The sequence below is a fragment of the Castanea sativa genome, chromosome 5 (assembly GCF_040712315.1).
Source record: "Castanea sativa cultivar Marrone di Chiusa Pesio chromosome 5, ASM4071231v1".
Classification (NCBI taxonomy): domain Eukaryota; kingdom Viridiplantae; phylum Streptophyta; class Magnoliopsida; order Fagales; family Fagaceae; genus Castanea; species Castanea sativa.
The window spans coordinates 11,797,630-11,820,596 of record NC_134017.1 but is presented as its reverse complement, the minus strand read 5'-3'; the positions used below and the strand labels follow the sequence as shown (position 1 = coordinate 11,820,596).

At 39.3% G+C, this 22,967-nt stretch overlaps 1 protein-coding gene across 1 annotated transcript; it reads left to right on the top strand.

Annotated features, from left to right (window-relative positions):
- The first annotated feature begins 19,157 nt into the window (after window positions 1-19,157).
- Window positions 19,158-22,583, top strand: LOC142636205 (eukaryotic peptide chain release factor subunit 1-3). Its single transcript, XM_075810337.1, has 2 exons — window positions 19,158-19,282; window positions 20,772-22,583. Exon 2 carries the CDS (start codon window positions 20,812-20,814, stop codon window positions 22,123-22,125), a length of 1,314 nt encoding a protein of 437 aa, XP_075666452.1. The 5' UTR covers window positions 19,158-19,282; window positions 20,772-20,811; the 3' UTR covers window positions 22,126-22,583.
- The last annotated feature ends 384 nt before the right edge of the window (window positions 22,584-22,967 follow it).

The following is a 22,967-nucleotide window of genomic DNA, read 5'->3' as shown; positions in this document are numbered from 1 at the left end:
CATAATTTGGTAACGCCGTGTTGTCTTGCTGCCTGGGGACTTGGCCCTGAGCCCACTGAAAAGAATTTCATTCACAAGGAGACTACTTGTTGAAGTAAGAGTTGTCTTTCAAAAAACTTTTTTAGTCGTCTAACTTTTCATGCTTTCTCCATTATAGGGATAGCCACCATGAAGGAGAACAAGGGTAAGAACGTTGCCAGTGGGATTGAGAAGGAGGAGGAAGTCCAAGTCCTCCAGGATGAACCAGTTCCTTTGGTCGTCTAGAGCCCCACCGTCCAACCTCATGCTGGGAAGAGGAAGGGTATCTCCAGAGATGTGGACCTTGGAAGCCTTCCTAGTCGTTGACATCTTAAGAAGGTCAGAACTGACAAGGCCTTTTCTTCTAAGACCCCCTTGTCCAAGGCCCCCAAATCCAGAGATGCGACGGTTTACCTGGATGACCCGGTTGTGAACTTGGTCCATCTAAAGTTCCTCCTTTAGCCGTCCAGACTGAAGCTCTTCCTCTTTTTGTTGGTAGACCTTCTCGCAAGACTCATCCTTTAATACCTATTAAGGCTCCTCCTACCTTGGTGTTGGACGAAGGTCATGCCTAGAAAACATCTAAAGGGATTATCACTGAGGATGACATGAAGGGCTGCCATTACATGTCTGTGAAGGACTTTGAGCATTCAGCCGTCCATAATTTCTTTAAAGTACGTAATTACATTTTCTTTGTTGATTTTTTTTTTTAAAAGAGAAAATTTCTAACTCTTCCTCATCCATCCCTATGTCAGACAATGGCAAAGCTTTATGCTACGTCCTAACAGGCAAGGGAGTTGAGTGACGATGTTAAGGTTCTAGCTGAAAAGAACAAGGACTTGGAGGACGAGCTTCTTCTGAAAAAGGAAGAGAGGATCAGGCTTGGTGAGAAGCTTACTCGTCTTCAGGCAGTAGAAAAGGAGCTGGGGAATTAAGTTGAGGTGCTTAAGGATGACTTTATTAAAAAGGAGACTCGTGTTGGTCACCTTGAAGGAAAATGACAAGAGTTATCCTCGTCCTTGGAGAAAGCAAAGGACGAAGCAATCGAAGCCTTCAAAACGTCTGACAAGTTCACTAGGCGTCTGGACGAGCAATATGCTGCTAGCTACAAGGACTTTCGCTTCGATGCTAAGGAAGCCTATCCTGAGATGGACTTTGATAACTTCAAGTTTCCAACTGTTGCTAAGAGCTCTTTGCTTTAGACAAGCTTTGAGGATGTAAATCTCATGGACGATGCCTCTATTAAGCCTTTTAAGGACGATCCAAAGTCTGAGGATGCCCCCAGTGGTTTATCAAAGTAATCTTCAATTTAACTTTATTTTTATATATTGTTTGTGGTGCCCTTTTTTTGGGCTTATTTTAAGTTTTATTCAAGTACAATCTTCTCGTCCAAATGTATGGAAGTATGATAACAGATACAATTGCCTTTATAGGCATGCACAATTTAAGGTTTTTGGACGATGGTCGTCCACCCTTTTTATGCTTTTATGAATTTGCACTTTCATTTTATATCCATTGTTGAACATATTTCTTTTTATGCTTGAACGAATTTTCTAAAGTTCACATCGTTCAAATTATATTCAATGGTTTTTTAAGAGTGGTCCGTCCAATTGTGAAGGGCATTTGGTTCGTCCATGTTGGACTACCCTTTTATGTTCAACGTTTTACCATTCATAATATAACTGTTAGATTTTACAAGTATAATTCGTCTATGAATGGAACTTCTATTACCAGCTTTTCTCGTCCATGGGTTTGACTGTTATAACTAGTGTTAATTTTCGTCCATAGGTTGGACGTCTTATTATTCATCTTTGAGCAAGATGCTTCTAGCATTTCCTCGTCTAGTAATTGGATTGTTTGGCTAGTTGCACTATCCATGGATTTAAATATTTTTGCATGCATACTTTGCCTCGTCCATTAGTTAGACAAAGATACCTTAGGTTTATTTTGCTTTTACCTTATTTAAGGAATGCTTATTGACGTTTTGCCATTCATAATATAACTGGTAGATTTTACAAGTATAATTCATCTATGAATGGAACTTCTATCACCAGGTTTCCTCGTCCATGGGTTCGACTATTATAGCTAGTGTTAATTTTCGTCCATAGGCTGAATGGTTCTTTATTTATCTTTAGGCAAGACGTTTCTAGCATTTACTCGTCCAAAGATTGGATTGTTTAGTTGGTCACATTCATCCATGGATTTTGAACATTCTTGCGTGCACACTTTATCTCGTCCATTAGTTAGACGAATTTACCTTAGGTTTATTTTACTTTGCTTTTACCTTACTTAAGGAAAGCTTATAGATGTTGCATTCCTGCGTCCAGAGATTTTACACATCCTGGGCCTTTAGCCTTCTTGTGGATTAGTTTTAATGAGAATTTCAACAACATGAAAATTCACACAACATATATATGTATTGGAAATCCAAACTGTATATACACAACATAAATATCGTCCATAAGCATGACACATGCTTAGAAGCTGGTGCCTTAAGGGAATTGAAAATACTTATGTACAAACAGACTAAGTTCATGACCTCGTCCTTCATAAATATATCCATAGACAGTGCACAAGTTGGAGGCTAATGCACTTTTAGGGAATTAAAATACTAAAACATGTAATACTAGCAACTAACACAAATAAAAATGAGGAAAGTAATATATAACTTCAAATTCGTCTAGGATGATGCTCGTCCAGGATGATTCCTCATTGATAATACCTTCTTAGATGTTCAACATTCCAGGGGTGCTTTAATTTTCATCCATCTACAGCTTCCAAGTACTATGATCCCTGCCTTTTGCAATTGATAACCCTGTAGGGTCCTTTCTAATTAGGTCCCAGTTTTCCATGGCTGGATTTCTAGTTGTTAAGGAGACCCTTTTTGGGACGAGGTCTCCAATGTCAAATCGCCTAGGTTTTACCATTGCATTATATTACTTAATCACGAGGTTTTTGTACCTTGACATCCTTTGCTCTGCATCCATTCTTATCTCGTCTATCAAATCAAGGTTGAGATGGAGCTGTTCCTCATTGTTTTCATTTTTGTATTGTGCCACCCTGTGATTAGCCAAATGAACTCTTGCTAGTATGATTGCGTCATTCTCATAGGTTAGCTTGAAGGGAGTCTCCCCAGTAAGGATCCATACAGTCGTCCTGTATGCCCATAAGACGCTGGGTAGTTCGTCTGGCCATATTTCCTTTGCCCTTTCAAGTCGAGTCTTGATGATTTTCAACAAGGATCAGTTTGCAACTTCAGCTTGTCCATTGGCTTGTGGGTGGGAGGGTGAGGAATAGTGATTCCTTATTCCAAATTGCTTACATAAAACTCTAAAGGGTGTATTATCAATCTGCCTTCCATTGTCTGACACTAGTACCCTAGGAACCCTAAATCGACAGACGATATTTTTCCAGATGAAGTTCTTGATGTTTTTCTGTGTAATCTTTGCTAATGGTTCGAATTCCACCCATTTAGTGAAGTAATCAATCCCCACTACTAAAAATTTCATTTGCCTGGCCCCTATTGGAAAGGAACTTAAGATATCTAATCCCCATTGTGCAAAGGGCCATGGGGCCATCATTGGGGTAATGTACTCCAAGGGTCGTCTAGGGATATTACTAAAGCGTTGGCACTGATCACATACCTTGACGTAGGCCTTGGCGTCTGCTTGGATGGTTGGCCAATAATAACCTGCACGGACGATTTTGTGGACAAGGGCTCTTGCTCTTGAGTGGTTTCCACACGCTCCTTCATGAACCTCCCTCAATATATAGTTTGATTCGTTTGGAGCCAGACATCTTAAATAAGGCTGAGAGAAGCCCCTTTTATACAGTATCTCGTCCATAAGGACATACCTAGCTGCTTTGACCTTTGGCTTTTTGGCCTCGTCCTTATCTTCTGGAAGCCTTCCATCCCTAAGGTAAGCCACTATTGGGGTTATCTAGTTCTTTTCTCCTTCTATCTGTTGTACCTTTGGAAAATATATGCTTGACATGTACTGGACTTCATCAAACTTGTCCATTGACTTGTTTGCCGATGCTACTAGGGCTGTCCAAAGACCCGCAGGAACCGACCCACCTGATGCTATCGATCGAATCAGACCCGCCGCCGACCGAACTGACTGCTTCGGCGGTCGGCGACGGTTTTGATTCTCCAAAATCTGAGATCAACAGGTTGGAGATTGGATCTCCTCCTCTCAAATCCGTGAAACCCGATCCGACCGGCCCATCATTTTCCCAGCGAGTTTTGAGATTTTTTGAGAAGATTTAAGCTAGATCCGGAAGATTTCGCTAGATCTAGTCAAGATCTTGCCAAAAATGGCCAAGATCTCGCTGGATCTGGTGAGATCTGGCCGGATTTCTAACGTTTGTCAAAAAAAATTTCGCCGAATTCTGCGTTTTTCAAAATTTTTCTCGCTGGATTCTGCGTTTTTTATATTTTCTTGGCTGGATTCTCGCCGTTTGCAAATAATCAACCCCAACCGAGACCCGACCACTTTCTGGTGAGAACCGTCTGATCCAATCCGATTTTCTGACTGGTCGGCAGCGGGTCTGAAAATCTGGAACTCGACTTGGTCGGGTCGGTCACGGGTTGGGCACAAACCCGACCCAGACCGACCCGTGGACACCCCTAGATGCTGCCTTTGCTAAGGCATCTGCTTCCTTGCTTGTTCCAATCCTGGTAAACCTCCCAGGGTTACTTTTGTCCAGAGGAACGTCTTCTAGTACTTTAGTGGGCTCTGTAGCAACTCTTCTTTCTTCTATATTCATCGTCTGCACATGCTCGTCCATAGCTACCATGACTAAATAGCATTCTCTAGCTGCTAATTGATCTCCTTGCACTTGTCCATAACAATTATTCAAAGTTGTTCATCCAATGATTGCATTGTAAGAAGACGAACAATCTATGATGAGAAAATTTACTTCTTTAGCTATCTGCTGCGGATATGCCCCTACCACAATGGGTAGAGTAATAGTGCCCACTGGTTGTACCTTCATTCCTCCGAATCCAACTAAGGGTGAGTTCATTGGACGAATTTGATCTCTTCCAAGCCTCATTTGTTGGAAGGCGGGATAATATAGGATATTTGTTGAACTCCCATTGTCTATCAACACCCTTTAGTCATATAGTCTGCTATAAGCAAAGTTATGACGATTGCATCATTATGTGGATGATGGACCTTTTTAGCATCTTCGTCAGTGAAAGTGATAGCCTGCTTGTCTGCCCCCCTCGTCCGGGGTGGTCGTCCAAGAGTTGGGCGTGCTATACCACCTTCAAATAGGTCTTCCTTGACTTGGAAGATTGTCTTGCTAAAATTCCTCCTATTATAACTCTTATTTCTCCAAGTGGGGGCCGTGATGGCTCTTCTATCTTCCTCTTTAACTTCTCGTCCTTGTGATCTCGTCCAAAAAATTTCTCAACTCTCCCTGCCTGTTGAGATTCTCAATCTGCTGCTTCAAGTCATAGCATTCGTTCGTGTCGTGCCCGTGATCTCTATGGAAGCAGCAATACTTGTTCTTCTTGCGCTTGTGAGGATCTCCCTTCATCTTCTCTGGTCACTTCAAAGATGGGTCATCCTTGATCTGCATAAGCACTTGATCAAGTGAAAAATTTAAGGGCATATAATGTTGACTCCGTCCTGAAGACAAACTTGCCTTCCTGTTGTCTCTGTCCTTTTCCTCTCTCCTCTGAGCCTTCTTTTGATGAGGGCCTTATTCAGAATGACGTGGGAGCTCTGCTTCCATTCACTCTGCTCTCTTCCTCTTCTTGGCAATGATTGCATCTTCTACATTCACGAAACTTTGGGCTGAATGGACGAGTTCAGCCATGGTTTGTGGTTCTTAATCATAGAGCTTGTGGATGAACAAATCCGAACTAACTCGACTGTGGAAGGTTGCTAACAACAACTTATCATCCATCTCGTCCACTGTCAAGGCTTCCCTCTTGAAGCGAGTGATGAAGGACTGCAAACTTTCATTATCTCCTTGCTCTATAGCCAGCAAGCTAGATGAGGAGCGCTTATGCCTTTGACCTCCAATGAAGTTATTAATGAACAACTTACTCAACTCCTCAAAAGAACTAACGGTGTTTGGAGGTATCTTATTAAACCACACTTGTGCCGGTCCCTCAAGGGTGGTTAGTCTTGCTCTATAGCCAACAAGTTGGATGAGGAGCGCTTATGCCTTTGACCTTTAATGAAGTTATTGATGAACAACTTACTCAACTCCTTGAAAGAACTAACGGTGTTTGGAGGTATCTTACTAAACCACACTTGTGCTGGTCCTTTAAGGGTGGTTGGGAAGGCCCTACACATTATCTCATCTGGAACCCCTTAAAGGTGCATTGTGGTCTTGAAGGTAGCAATGTTATCACATGGGTCAAATGTTCCATCATACGAGTCCATCGTAGGCATCTTGAACTTGGAAGGCTGGGGATGACTGTTGATGGACATTATGAAAGGGGAATCAGTTCAATGAACTAAATTGTCTACATGATTCGTCCCTTTCATATTTTCCCCCATCTCGTCCATGACTCTTCTCATTTGATCCATCTCCTTTTCCAAGTGTGGTACCCTACATGAGGCGGTTCCCCCTTGAGTGATTCTTGCGCTCAACATTTTCTCATTCTCTAACTTCTTGACTCTGAGCTTGCCTTTCCACACATCGTTCATGACGTTGCCTTCTTTGATTGATCTCCCGAGTTAACTCCTGGTTTTGGCGGGTTAACTCTGCCATGGCGGTTGCCATAGACTGCATTTGTTGGACGGAAGGCGGTTGTACAACATGTGCGGATTGGTGAGTGCGATTGGGGTGGCTGGAAACGTTTTTACTCTCCTAGTGGCCTGGACTAGTGGCCATTGACCTTGTCTGGTCCATACAGCCTTTTGTCAAAGAAAGATAAATTGCAAAACACAAATTTAACTTTGCTACAGATGGCGCCAACTGATGATGCACAGAAAATCAGTAGGCTAAATGCTTCGTGCTTTAATGGGCTTGAGGTTGTTTGGAAGGCCTGAAAAGAAAGAAACACAAGATCAAAGTTGACCAGGGTGAACTGACCAAGAATCCTCCGATGTTTAAGTTAGTTTTTTTTTCTAGAACTCAAGAATTCCAATTTAGGAGTGGTGGAAACTTACCTTGCATTGATATGGTTGAGTCCTTTTATAGTGAGTTTTGGAGTGGTTACTTGTTTGGTAACTTCTATAACTGCTATGAGAAGTTAAGAACTTAGTGGGAAGTTAGGGCGAAGAATAAGGAATTCACCCTTACTTCAGAATAGTAGAATGTGGTTCAAATTATAAACTTTGGGTAGAAATTCACTCTGAAAATCTATAAGTGTTGGGTGGTCGTCTAGGTCACATCGTGATCTGACCTGGACGACCCTTCTGGTCTTGGACAACCTCTTCGAATGAAGTGCCTACAACTTTCCTTAATACAAGATCACCAGGTGCAAGTGGCCTTAGCTTCACGTGGGCATCATATCCTCGTTTTAGCTTCTGCTGATAATAAGCCAATTGGACCATAGCTGCCTCACGCCGTTCCTCAAGTAAATCAAGATCTTTCTCTAGAAGTCCCTGGTTATTCTCGGGGCTAAAAGAACTTGTCTTTAGAGTAGGAAAACCAGATTCTAGTGGTATCACCGCCTCGGCTCCATAAGTCATAGAAAATGGTGTTTCTCCAGTGGACCTGCGCGGTGTGGTCCGATATGTCCACAGAACATGAGGGAGCTCTTCTACCCATCTGCCTTTCGCATCATCCAACCTCTTCTTGAGCCCATTGACTATGACCTTGTTAACGGCCTCGGCCTGCCCATTCCCTCTAGGATAAGCTGGGGTAGAATATCTATTTGTGATACCCATGTCACCACAATATTGCCTAAAGGCGTTCTTTGTCAAATTGAACGCCATTGTCCGAGACAAGTGTGTGCGGTATACCAAATCTAGTAACAATATCTCTCCATATCACTTTCTTGGAATCACCATCTCGGATATTGGCTAATGGCTCAGCTTCAACCCATTTAGTGAAATAGTCTGTTCCCACGAGCAACCATCTTTTGTTGCCAACAGCTCTCGGAAATGGCCCGACAATGTCCAGCCCCATTGTGCGAAAGGCCAAGGGCTAGACAGAGGGTTAAGAACCCCTCCAGGTTGGTGGATATTAGGGGCGAACCTCCTCGACATTGATCACACTTTCGGCATAGTCCCGAGCCTCCCTCTGCATATTGGGCCACCAATAACCCCGAGTAAGGGCTCTATGAGCTAAGGACCTTCCCCAAGTGTGACTCCCACAAATTCCTTCATGCAATTCCTCCGTAATGATTCCGTTGATTCGGGGTGTACACACAACAAATACGGTCCCGAAAAGGATCGTTTGTATAGCTTCTGGTCCTCGGACACCAGAAACGCGGCGCCTTTCGACGTACCTTTTCTGCTTCAACTTTGTCTTCGGGAAGGATGTCATTTTTGAGAAAAGATATGATCGAATCCATCCAACTAGGACCAGGCCTTATTAGATGGACGCGAGGTGCGTTAGCAGCTACAAGAGAAGGTTCTACCAAATCCTCAACGAGAATAACCCTTGGTAGACCTTGAGCCGAGGATGTTGCCAACGTAGCCAAAGAATCTGCATGAGTATTTCCACTCCTAGAGACATGAGCTAAGGCAAAGGAGTCGAATTCAGCCTGCTGATGCTTGACCTGGGCCAAATATTCCCGCATTACGGAATCTCTAGCTTCCATGGTACCCATGACTTGGCCGACTACTAACTGAGAGTCCGAGAACAAATGGATTTCCTTGCCACCCATCTTACGTACCATTTGCATGCCTACCAAGACCGCTTCATACTCGGCCTCATTATTAGTAGCCGAGAAGGCCAATCTCAAAGATTTTTCAAAGACAATTCCTTCAGGGGACATTAGAACAAGTCCAACGCCAGACCCTTTATGATTAGCAGCCCCATCCACATAAACTTTCCAAGCCGAGGGCGATACGGCTGTGATCACACCCACCGATTTTTTCACCCATGTGTGCTTCCTTTGAAGTTTCTTCTAACAATGGTTCAGCAAACTCTGCCACCAAATCAGCGAGGACCTGACCTTTCACCGAGGTGCGAGGCTTGTATTTAACATCAAAGGCTCCCAAAATGGTTCCCCACTTTGCCACTCTGCCAGAATAATCAGCACTGCGCAACACAGCCTTGAGAGGCAACTGGGTCAAAACAACCACAGTATGAGACTGGAAATAGTGAGGGAGTTTACGCGTGGCGTGGACTACTGCCAGAAGCGCTTTTTCCAAGGGCAGATAGCGCACCTCGGCCTCATTCAAGGACTTACTAACATAGTAGATCGGCCTCTGCACTCCATTTTCATTCCTTATAAGAACTAGACTCACCGCATGAATAGCCACGGCCAGATAAGCGAATAAAACCTCGTCCACCTCAGGGCGAGATAAAATGGGTGGTCGAGAAAGATATTGCTTAAGCTGTTGGAAAGCTGACTCACAATCCTCAGTCCATTGAAATCCTTTCCACTTGTTTAACAACTGAAAGAAAGGACGGCACCGGCCACCGACCGAGAAATAAATCTATTCAACGCAGCAATCATTCCGGTCAATTTCTCGAATCTCCTTTGGGTTCCGAGGCGGCTGCAAATTCGAACAGCCTTAACTCCGCACCGGGTTCACCTCTATGCCCCTATGAGTGATCATATATCCTAGGAACTTTCCGCATCCCACGCCAAAAGAACACTTGGCGGCGTTAAGGCGCACCTTATACTTCCTCGCATCCGGAAGGTGTCGGCCAAATCTGTCATGTGCGAAGGTACCGTCTTACTCTTCACCACCATATCATCCACGTATACTTCTATGTTTTTCCCGCTTGCTGCTCAAACATTCGGGTCATCATTCTTTGGTAAGTAGCCCCCGCATTTTTTAACCCAAATGGCATGACCTTATAATGATAGTTCCCAGTTGGAGTAATGAAAGCAGTCTTCTCCTGATCTTCTAACGCCAAGGGAATTTGGTGGTAACCCTGAAAGGCATCCAAAAAACTCATCCGAGGATGTCCGACAGTAGCATCTACCAGTTGATCAATCCGTGGCATTGGGAACGAATCTTTAGGACAGGCCTTGTTCGAATCGCAAAGTCTACACATACTCTCCACTTGCCGTTCTTCTTCTTAACGACAACAATATGAGCCAACCATTCAGGGTAGAAAACTTCTTTGATAGCCCCCGCCCTTTTGAGTTTAAGAACCTCTTCCTTCACAGCCTCAGAATGTTCTCGGGAAGATCGCCGAGGTGGCTGCCTCCTCGGAACAATGGCCGGATTGACGTTTAAATGATGACAAATAAAGTTCGGATCTACACCTGGAGCCTCATAGGGGTCCCATGCAAAGACATCTAGATTATCCTTCAGAAATTTCAACAACTCCATCTTCTCTTGGTGTGGCAATCGTATGCCAACTTGAAAGAACCTCTCCGGATCATCGGCTATTACAAACTTCTCTAACTCCTCACAAACAGCTTCATCTTCTATCATCGCTCCAGGTGCCTCCGGAGCTGTTAATTGCTATGACTCCTGGATGGGCAAGGTTGATGACCTAATTTCTGACTGACGAAGCACCGCAGCCGATATGCATTGCCTAGCTACTACCTGGCTGCCGAGGATTTCCTCAACATGCTCCCCCGAGGGGAATTTTACTTTAACATGTAAGGTAGAAGAGACAGCTCCCAAAGCGTGCAGCCATGGCCTGGCGAGGATGGCTGTATATGGAGAGTACGCGTCAACCACAATGAAATCTACGTCAACCGTTTCTGAGCCGGATTGAACGGGTAAACGGATCTGCCCCTTGGGCACAACGGCCCTTCCCTCAAAGCTTATAAGTGGGGAGTCATAAGGAGTTAAATCTTCCAACTCCAACCTCAGCCCTTTGAATAGATCAGGGTACATAATATCTGCACCGCTGCCTTGATCTATCATCACCCTTCTCACATCATAATTCCCTATCCTGAGGGTAACCACAAGAGCATCGTCATGGGGCTGGATAGTCCCTACTTTATCCTCCTCGGAGAAACCCAAGACAGGTAAAGTGCTCTTTAATCTCTTCGGCCTGCGAATGGGAAACCGCCATAACCCTAGTAGGACCTGAGCCGGTCCTACCAGGTGCAGCGAAGATAACATTAATTGTCCCCAATGCTGGCCGAGATGAACTATTCCTCTGGTTGTTTGAACCAACTTGACCGACTCGCCCTGGGCCGACACAAGTGCCGCTTTAACTTTCCCTCACCGACGAGCCGTTCTAAATGGTTCCACAGGTCCGACATTTCTCGGTAGTGTGGCCCACATCCCGATGGTACCGACGTAAAAGGTTTTGATTTCTTCTCGCAGGTCACCTGCCATTTTGCCGGGCCATCCGAAGAAGGGCTCTTTACGAACTTTTTCTAATAACCGATGCACCGGTTCTCGGAACACGCATTTACAGCTGGGGTACCGCCGAGCCGGATTGTCCGAAGTAATCCCTCCTTGGCTTGTTGTTGTGGTATCCGTCCGACCCGAAATCCCTTCTCTCCTGCGGGATAACCTTCTCCTTTCCTTTTCCCCGCCGTCGATCTTCCTCTACCCTTTTATATTCATCAATACGATCCATAAGACGGCGTACGCTGCGGACGGGCTTTTTCGTCAAAGACTTTCGTAGGTCGTGATCAGTAGGGAGGCCCACCTTAAAGGTATTAAGCGCCACCTCATCAAAGTCGCCGTCTATTTCATTAAACATCTCCCGCATCCGTCGGAGTATGCTTTTAGTGTCTCCCCTTCCTTCATGACCATGGATAGCAACGAGTCCAATGGCCGAGGGACTCTGCTACAAGTAATGAACCGCGAAGCAAATGCCCTAGTTAGTTCCCCAAACGAGCCTACAGACCCCGATTTGAGACCGTTAAACCATCTCATAGCCACAGGTCCCAAGCTGGAGGGGAAGACTTTACACATCAAAGTCTCGTTATGAGAGTGCACTGCCATCCTTTGGTTGAAGTGACTCACGTGTTCCACCGGATCAGTCCGGCCATTATAGATGGTAAAGGTGGGCTGGGTGAACCTCCTGGGAAGCCTCCCCCTCTCGATCCTCCGTGAAAACGGAGACTTAGAGAGTTGGTGCAACGCCCTACTCATGGTATCGTTGCCTAAGCCCCTAGAACGAAGCTTCTTACGTCTGCGGATTGGCTGGTCATTCTCCTCACCAGAGGATGTTGCGCTGGTGGGGGAATATGACCTCGAACTGTGGCCAACTCTCCTATCCTTCTTTGAGGAAGAACTAGACGAGGACGGGGAAACCTTACGTTTAGCACGGCGTAACTTCCTCTTTAAACGATTGATTTCTTTCTGCATGGATTTAGAACCCTCATCGTGGGTAGTGCTACCCCCTCCACGAGTATGGCTAGCCCCTGGATATTCTGTATGGACGCTTCCCTCACGATCCCTACGTTGTTCAAGACGTTCGAAATGATCTTCCGGTTGTGATCCTTGTGACTCTGCATGATGAGAGCCTAAGCCTGCCATAATATCCCTACTACTTCTAGACTAGATTCCCACAGACGGCGCCAATTGTAAGTGCACAATTGCACCTGGACCCAAGAACAGTTATGGGCTCAGGCCCAATGAGCCTTAAACAATATGAATTTGTAGAGTGTGGGCTTGAAACCCAGGTTAGAAGTGTATGAGGATGAAATGACAAACTAAAGATTGCAAGTACTTGGAAACAAAAAAGGAGTAATGTAAATAGGCCTCCTCGGACGTAAGCCGAGAGCTGTTCTTATATTATATCTCTCTCTCTTTTTCTTTTTCTTTTTAGGTTACAAAAAGTTCCCTCTCGTTTCTGTCCTAGGTCCCTCCTTAAATACTCCTCTTTTTAATACTTTATCCACGTGTTGCCCCCAATTCCTCCCTTAGCCTAGATATTTCTTTTCTTAGTGCCTTTGAACAGTAACTAGAAGTTTCCCTTCCACTGTTTAAGTGTCACTTCCTCATTAATGCGGCCAGGGTGGTAGGTGCAGGGTCTTTAATGTGGAGGTAGCAGCCTTTACCTTTGATATTCTTCCAACATCGGCGCTTCTAGGACATTCAAGGGTTCTCTCCCTTTAACCATTGGTCTTGACCGTGTCATTCCCTAACCTTTACCATGAAGTCTCAGGTTCTTTGATATCAGTCCGAGGGGAAAACCATCCTCGGCTGGCTCCTCGGATCCTCGGCGTATAGGCCGACCCATAGCACCAACAATCTCTAACCCCAGGGTCAGGTCGGCCTTCCTTAACAAGGCCCAAAAGGCCCACGTTCCCACCAGGATCCTTTTGCCCCACACACTAATATTATGTATAATTTGAACATCTAAAAATTTTAATTGTACCTGTACATATATATATGCAGCTACACACTAGTGAGTAATAATTATGAAGCAATACTCCATAAATTCAAATCCTCTTTCTCTAAAAAAAAAAAAAAAAAGAGAGTTGTGTGTGTGGGTTGAACTTATTTATATATTTAGTTTTATAAGATGAAGAACAAAGTGTGATAATTCTTTTAAATTGTTAGGTAAAACACAACCTCACGAAACGAAAACGTGTCAAATGTCATAGTTTAGGGGGGTACTGGTTCCAATGATATGCTATCTTGATTTGTCTAATATTTTAGTATTTATTTGATAGTTAGTCAGACTTAATAAACTCATCAATCGATGGCTTGGTGTGCAAGGTGGTTTTTTGCTTTGCCAAAGAAACTTCTAAAAATCCAACCGTGCACGCACGTTAATAATAACCTCTCTCTTTTTTTCTCAGAAAATTCCTACGCATGCTACTATGATCTTACTCATGTCTTAGTCATCAGTCATCACGTTGTTGATTAACGAGGTGCCTCACGAAGAAAATAGGCATTGCTTTTAATCTGATCTTAATAGTAGCATTGGAATGAAGAAAAATGATAAATTATTATCTAACTTTAATATAAAAATTTACAAACTAACAATAAAATGGTAAAATAAATGTAACATCTTTCATTTTGTCGTTTGGGATGAACTGAATTTTTTAGTTTATCTCCACTTTCAACTTATTTTTGCTACTATTTATGGGTATCATTATACTTTTTGATACTATACATTTTTTGGTACTATTTATGAGTATCACTGTACTATTTAACTTATTTTTTTACATTTTTTTTACACTTTTAATAAGAAAATTTTAATTTCAACTAAACTAATCCTAAAAACCGACACTTAAAATGGTGACATAACAATCTTTTCTCTGCTAATGAGAACAAACTAGGTGTATGTTTGGATGGGGCTAGAATGCCCAGTATTTGCGTTTCAGTACCAAAATTTTTTTTTTTGCTGGACGCGCTACTCTCACTGTTCATTGGCCATGAACAGTAATTTTAGGCCAATAAACAGTGATTTTTCAAATGAACAGTGTTTTTACACATTAAAAAATTATTTTACTACAGTGTTTTTCAGTTTTTAGTTTCAGTTTTTAATTTTTTAACTGTATCCAAACGGACTCTAGGTTGGAGACCCACTTTCAAAAAGCTTGCTTTGATAAGTGGGTTTTGGCAGGTGAGGTCAGCCAACGTAGGTTTTATACAAGTCTTAATAGTTTTTTCTAGAAAGGTTATTTATGTTATAAAATAAATAAATAAAATGCTATCCATTGATGATGGGAGACTCTAAAATTGAAAGCCATAATTCCTTTCTTTCCCTAGTGTTTTTGTAAATGTGGTTAATTAAATTATTTGTGTATCGTGAGTTCCAGTTAACTTAACTGGATAAAATCTTTAATGGTTGAATAAGAAATTTGGAGTTCAATCCCTGCCTATACTAAAAACCGATTGGTGTCTTGATTCAATGATAAATAATTATTATTAGGAGCGAATGTCATAGGATAAAACTTTCTAAAAAAGAATTATTAACTCTTTAGTATTTGTAGCAATGTGCTTGCTTGAGTTAGTTGCCAAAACTACTTAATAAAAAGAAGTTGCAAAGCAATTAAAAATTTGTACGCTGTGACTCCAATCTAGTTTGTTCTCATGAACCCAAAAAAAAAAAAAAAAAAATCATCATATCACCATTTCAGAAAAGATGAAAGAAAACATTATACGAGAGATTTTTTTTAGAAGAAAAAAAATTAATTGGTAAAATATCATATGATTAAACGAAGAACTAAGGTTAGAATACAAAGTTTACTAAAAAAAAAAAAAATCTATTGGTGCCTTTACATCCAAAAAAATCAATTTAAAAAAAAAAAAAATTCTCTAGGTTTAGGTTTTAGAAGAATGAAGGCCCAGTAGCCCATTAAAATTTGGGCCAGATTTCTAATTTTATAGTTTCATCTCATCTTATTTTTGGGCCCAACAATTAGGCAAATAAAAAATATATAAAAAATCCCTCAAAAGTCGGTGCTAAAGAAACTCTAGAGCATCTTTGAGAGACAGAGAGCTTCACTGTTAGTTTTCTCAGCCAGAGTTGCATATAAATAATTCGAGCCTATTGAAGTTACAAAAGAGCCACCTATCGTACTTGGTTTATGCTTTGACAATTGGGCGTTCTTGTGTACTTGACTAATTAAAAAATGGATTATTTTAATGTGTTCTATAAGGATACATAATAATTAATTATTTTTGTAAATATTTTCTTGAGATTTGAAAAAATATTGACAGTTTTTTCAATTCTCGAGAACATATTTCTAAAAATAGATGGCTTAACGTGTGCTCTTAGGGCACACATTAATCGGACCCTTGAAAAATAACTCTCTCATATTATTATTATTATTATTATTATTATTATTATTGCATAGAGATGATGGGAAAAAAAGAAAAAGCCCCAAGCCCTCGATTTACGTTGAACTTATTTATATATTCTTTTAATGGTCATGACTAAAATGTGGGATATATATATATATATATACACCCAGTCTTACCAGATTTGTTCTTTTAATTGTGTTTGGTATAACAAACCCTACCTTAACAACTCTGTCAAGGTTTAGGGGTTCTACTTGGGATTAATTTCAATCAAGGTGTGCTATGTGGTTTAGCGAATGAGGCAGTTGTTTAAGGCGCCCTAAATTTTAACCAATATGGTTATTTTTATATTGTAATAGTATTAGTTAAACTCAAATAATAACTAATGAATGAAATAATATCATTTTATCAAATGAAAAACTAGAAAAAAAGAAAAAAAAATACTATGTCCGCAACATTTTTCATAACAAATCCTAAGTGTCAGGTTGTTACTAGTTGTTATTGGTGGGCAACAAAGTAATTTCAATGGTGGGTTCAAATTAGAACTAGTAATAACTTAACACCTAAGATTTGTTGTAAAAATGTTGTGAATAAAGAACTTCTATAAAAAAAGCAATATACAAAATTTTTCACAACAATTGAGTTGGCAAATTTTTACTAGTTCTCATCTAGGTCAACCACTAATATCACATTTTTACTTACTACTATCAATCTGCCACATTAACAGGTGTGAAAAGTTTTTTTCAATTTTTTTTTTTGTATTTATACTTTCTCAAAAAAAAAATGTGGTTAATTAGTAATTTTACATCTAAAATAAGATAATAGAGTTTAAGTAATATTAATTTTTTATTTAAAAAAGACATTTAAATATATATGATGTCTCAATTTAGTTTTTGTCTAAAGCCCTCAAATACACCAAGCCGCCCTTGGTTTCAATAACCTTGATTACAAAATTTTTTAAATTATGGATTTTAATAAACTTAATTAGTAAAATCTTTATATCACTGAATATAAAAAATATAGAACCGATTTTTGTCTACATAGAAAAGAAATTTACCGGTGTCTTGAAATAATGATTATATATATAAATAGACAAATTTGAGAGAAAATCCAATTAGATTTTAATTGGATTATTAATTTTGTGTCATGTGTCCATCTAAGTTTTTTTATTTTATTTTATTTATTTTGGTGGCAAGTGAATTATTGGGTGTAAAAACCAAAAAGTTTAAAACCAATTAAATTCTAAATTCTAAATTATATATATATATATATACACATAAAAATATATAAAATAAGAAACTATTACATATTTTAGAAATGTATGCTTTTAAAAAGGTGTAAAGTGTAAACTAATACTAATATACCATATATAATTTGAACATTTTCTAAAATCTTTAGTTGTAGTTGAACGTATACGCATGACTACACAGTACACACTAGTAAGTAATAATTATGAAGCAATACTCCATAAATTCAAATCCTCTTTGTCTAAAAGAAAAAAAAAAAAAATTAGAGAGCTGTGTGTGTGGGTTGAACTTATTTATATATATAGTTTAATAAAACGAAGAACAACGTGTGATAATTCTTTTATTTTGTTAGGTAAAACACAACCTCACGAAACGTGTCAAATGTCATAGTCTAGGGGGGGGATCAGTTCCAATAATATGCTATCTTGATTTGTCTAATATTTTAGTATCTATTTGATAGTTGGTTAGACTTAATAAACTCATCAATCAATGGCTTGGTAAGCAAGGTGGCTTTTTGCTCTGCCAAAGAAACTTCTAAAAATCCAACCGTGCACGCACTTTAATAATAACCTCTCTCTTTTTTTCTCAGAAAATTCCTACGCATACTACTAGGATCTTACTCATGTCTTAGTCATCAGTCATCACGTTGTTGATTAACGAGGTGCCTCACCAAGAAAATAGGCATTGCTTTTAATCTGATCTTAATAGTAGCATTGGAATGAAGAAAAATGATAAATTATGAGTATGATTTACATTTAATACTTTTTTAACTCGATGTATCTATTTGTTGTAAATATGCAATGATATGTAAAAGTGAGTTTTAAACTTTACATTTTATTTAGTTGATAGATGATGTGACAGCCTTTCATTAAAATAAAATGAATTTTTTTAAAAAAAAAAGTGCTGGATAAACCAAACCCATAAATTATTACCTAACTTTAATATTAAATTTACAAACTAACAATAAAATGGTATCCAAACCCATAAATTATTACCTAACTTTAATATTAAATTTACAAACTAACAATAAAATGGTAAAATAAATGTAACATCTTCTTCCATCTTGTCTTAAGATGGTGACATAATAAGCTTTTCTTTGCTAATGAGAACAAACTTGGTTGGAGACCCACTTTCAAAAGGCTTGCTTTGATAAGTGGGTTTTGGCGGTAGGTTTTACACTAGCCCTAATAGTTTTCTCTAGAAAGGTTCCTTTCTAGAAGGGAGACTCTGAACTTGAAAACCATAATTCCTTCCTTTTTTTTTTTTTTTCTAGTTGTTTTTGTAAATGTGATTAATTAAATTATTTGTGTATCATGGGTTTCCGTTAGCTCAACTGGTAAATTCTTTAATGGTTGAATAAGAGATTTGAAGTTCAATCCCGGCCTATATAAAAAACCGATTGATATCTTAGTCTGATGATAAAGAGCTATCATTAAGAACAACAAAATTTGTGTATTTCTTCTGCTCTTTAGTATTTGTAACTATGTGCTAAGTTAATTACCAAAACTACTTAATAAAAAGAAGTTGCAAAGCAATTAAAAATTTGTCCACTACCTATGACTCCAATTTAGTTTGTTCTCGTGAACCAAAAAAAAAAAAAAAACTCATTATGAGGGCGTTTGGATAGCACAGTTGCGTCCACGTCTGGCCGTTTTTTTTTCCACGCGCATGTGTCACTGTTCATTGGCCATGAACAGTGATTTTAGGCCAATGAACAGTACTTTTTGGGATGAACAGTAATTTTTACACATTAAAAAATTATTTTTGTACAGTGTTTTCAGTTTTCAGTTTTCAGTTTTCAGCAATAAGTTCTATCCAAACGGACTCTATATCACCATTTCAAACAAGATGAAAGAAAACATTATAGGAGAGATTTTTTTAGATTGGTAAAATATCATATGATCGAAGGAAGAACTAAGGTTAGAATACAAAGTTTACTAAAAAAAACCAATTGGTGCCGTTACATCAAAAAAAAAAAAATTCAAATTCAAATTCTCTAGGCTTAGGTTTTAGAAGAATGTAGGCCCAGTAGCCCTTTAAAATTTGGGCCATATTTCTAACTTTATAGTTTCATCTCATCTTATTTTTGGGCCCAACAATTAGACAAATAAAAAATAATAAAAAAATAAAATAAAAAATCCCTCAAAAGTCGGTGCTAAAGAAACCCTAAGAGCATCTTTGAGAGACAGAGAGCTTCACTGTTAGTCTTCCAAGTCTCCTTTCCGATTTGTCCTAACCACTAAGGTAACAATAACGTTTTTTTTCTTGTTCTATTTCCTTAAATAAATTTTCGTTGTAGTTTAGATTCTGTTACTTTGAGATTTATATTAACTGATTTTTGTTTTATTTATTTATATTTATTTATTTTTGGATGGAAAATATTGATGCGGTTATGATCTTACGGTTATGCCAATTTCGCAACTAATTTTGGATCCTATTAAAAACAATTTTAGTAACTTTTTTTGGGGGGCAAAATTGGAACAGATCTTTCAAAAAAATTTAGTCAATATTTTCAAATTTGGTAAAATAGAACGTATTTATTATAGTTAGTTAAGTTAGTTATAGGTGTACCCATCTGAATCTTATTACACGGTTGAATGTCATGGGTCCAGCAGGTGCTACTAATAGCATTACTTGTTGTCATGTTTTTGTAATTCATTGGTGATTATGAGTTGGGTTTGCTTTGATTATTCGTTTAGATGGAATTTTGAAGCTGATTATAATTGTTGGGGCAAATGAAATGGTGGGTGATTCTCAGTTCATTGTGTTATACTTACTAAATACTAGTGTTGACAACTTGGATAGTGTTTTTTTGTTTGTTTGTTTGTTTAATGACATTTATAGTAGTAGTGAAAAAAGGACATGTGAATTAAGGAAGTTATAGAGAGTCAAACTTTTGATAGTAGTTGGTAGAAAAGAATACATGTGACTGACCTTGACTATCTATAACTGACCCCAAAATTTTGTGACTAAGGCTTGGTGGTTGTTGTACATGACGATACCCTCGGCCTCACTTGGAAAGCATATTAGATTGCATCGCCATAAAAATTAGCACCAATTTATTTACTAGGATCTGTAAGCATGGATATGAAGTAATTTATTAAAGGGTATGTGAATCTTACATGGGTGGCTCATGATATGCTTTTTTGCTGTTTGTTGCAAGTGGAAATGAGGATGTTGAGATTCGTATGTGTGTTAATTTTGTGGGTGCTGGAAATGGCATAGAGCTCTTGGCTTATTTCTTAGTTAGGGTCTCATTGTAGGACTAGTTGCAGTAAAATTTGTAGCTCATGGGTTCTGCTGAATCTGACCTATGATTATATAAAACTTGTCTCTACAAAAGTACTTGTATTATACATTCATTTATGTAGAATTACTAACTGAGCTTTATAGTGATAAATATTCTTGACAACTTAATTGCTAATTTTAAACTAGCTTTTGCCCATCTATATAAATATTCACATGGTCCTTGCTTTTGTCTGTGTATGCATTCATGTTTTGATAATATGCGGAACACATATCATTTGTTGTTGTAAAGTTGTATTAGTATTTCTTAATCGTTATAATACTTGTGAATTTATGATAGTGGTGAACCAATTTATGATACTTCTTTGGTCCTATTAGTGGTTTTTGGATTGTAAAGTCCTTTTTAAAAACTAAAAGGTTGATAATACTAATGCATTTTTTTTTAACTTTTAATTAATATTTTTCTAACTTTTACCTTTATTGCTAGACTGCTATTTTTGTTCTAGTTGTGTCTATCAAAACATAAAATGGCAGATGCTCAAGAAACGGATAAGAACATTGAGATATGGAAAATCAAGAAGTTGATCAAAGCATTGGAAGCTGCAAGAGGCAATGGTACCAGCATGATTTCTCTTATTATGCCTCCCCGTGATCAAATATCTCGGGTCACTAAGATGTTAGGTGATGAATTTGGAACTGCTTCAAACATCAAAAGTAGGGTGAACCGTCAGTCAGTGTTGGGGGCCATTACTTCTGCTCAACAGAGGCTAAAGCTTTATAACAAGGTTCCTCCCAATGGGCTGGTGCTTTATACCGGAACAATTGTTACTGAAGATGGCAAGGAAAAGAAGGTTACGATTGACTTTGAGCCTTTTAAGCCTATAAATGCATCACTCTACCTCTGTGACAATAAGTTTCACACAGAAGCTCTAAATGAACTTTTAGAATCTGATGACAAGTTTGGTTTTATAGTCATGGATGGAAATGGCACCCTTTTTGGGACATTGAGTGGAAACACAAGAGAAGTGCTTCATAAGTTCACAGTCGATCTACCAAAGAAGCATGGAAGAGGAGGGCAGTCAGCTCTACGTTTTGCTCGTCTTCGAATGGAAAAGCGACACAACTATGTAAGAAAGACTGCAGAACTTGCCACACAGTTCTTCATTAATCCTGCTACAAGTCAGCCTAATGTTGCTGGGCTTATACTTGCTGGTTCAGCTGACTTCAAGACTGAGCTCAGTCAGTCAGATATGTTTGATCCTCGATTACAAGCAAAGATATTGAATGTGGTTGATGTTTCTTATGGAGGGGAAAATGGTTTCAATCAAGCCATTGAGCTTTCCTCAGAAATTCTATCCAATGTGAAATTTATACAAGAGAAACGCTTGATTGGCAAATACTTTGAGGAGATCAGTCAGGATACTGGTAAATATGTCTTTGGTGTTGATGACACATTGAAGACTCTAGAAATGGGTGCTGTGGAAACCCTCATTGTGTGGGAAAACTTGGATATTAACAGGTATGTGTTGAAAAACAGTACCACAGGTGAGATTCTCATAAAGCACCTGAACAAGGAACAAGAGGCTGATCAGAGCAACTTCCGGGATCCAGCCACCTCCTCAGAGTTGGAGGTTCAGGAGAAGTTGCCCTTACTTGAATGGTTTGCGAATGAGTACAAGCGGTTTGGTTGCACACTTGAATTTGTCACCAACAAATCCCAAGAGGGATCACAATTTTGCAGAGGGTTTGGTGGGATCGGGGGTATACTTCGTTACCAGCTTGACATAAGATCCTTTGACGAGGTATCTGATGATGGAGAAGTATACGAGGATTCCGATTAAGAGTCAACTGATTGTGGCATAGTGCACTTGTCGAAGGATGTTGTAAAAGTTTGTGCAAGGTATGATGTAGTCTTTATTGCTGCTGCTACTTCAGAGATTTGAGACTACAATCTCTAAGATTTCACTGCTTCAGGATTTATTTTACTGCTCAACCATTGGATATGTAATGATACCAATTTGGCACTGTTCTTTTTTCTGTTGCTATCTTGCCTTGATTCTCTTCTGCAGTGTTTGGGAACTTTTGCATTGTACTTTGTATTCCTCAAGTTACAATTGACAGGCTTTACCAAAGGAAGTTGGTCTTAAGTTTAATCCGGGAATCCAAGACCTGGCTAGATTGTTTTATGATTTCTCGAAACTTTCCATTGTTGTGTGATGACATAATATTGAAGTGATTTGGACCCAGCAAATGCTTGTTACATGGTATTAGAACCTTGTTTCAGTAATGTTGTTAAGTATGTCATGGTTTTGTTTTGCTATAAGGCGATGCCCTTTCCTGTGGTTTTCTCTTGCTGACTTCATGGTGGAGTTCAGACAGATTAAATGTGGCCCATAATACTTTTTTTGATAAGTAATGTGGCCTTACTTCATATTCTTTGTTATTGGCAGAGAGCTTATATACGCTTGATGCATGCTATAAGTGGAAAATTGAAATTAGAGAGCAATGAATATTAGCCTATCTCAAACAAAAATGTTGAAAAAGAAAAATAAAGAATTCCCAGTTGTGTGATTTCTCTCTTTTTGATTGGACTAAATTGCAGGAAGATCTTCATGATATCAAGCTTTGGTGCTATCCTTTTGCTGCGGTGCCTAGGGATTGATATGCATGGCCAAATTTATCA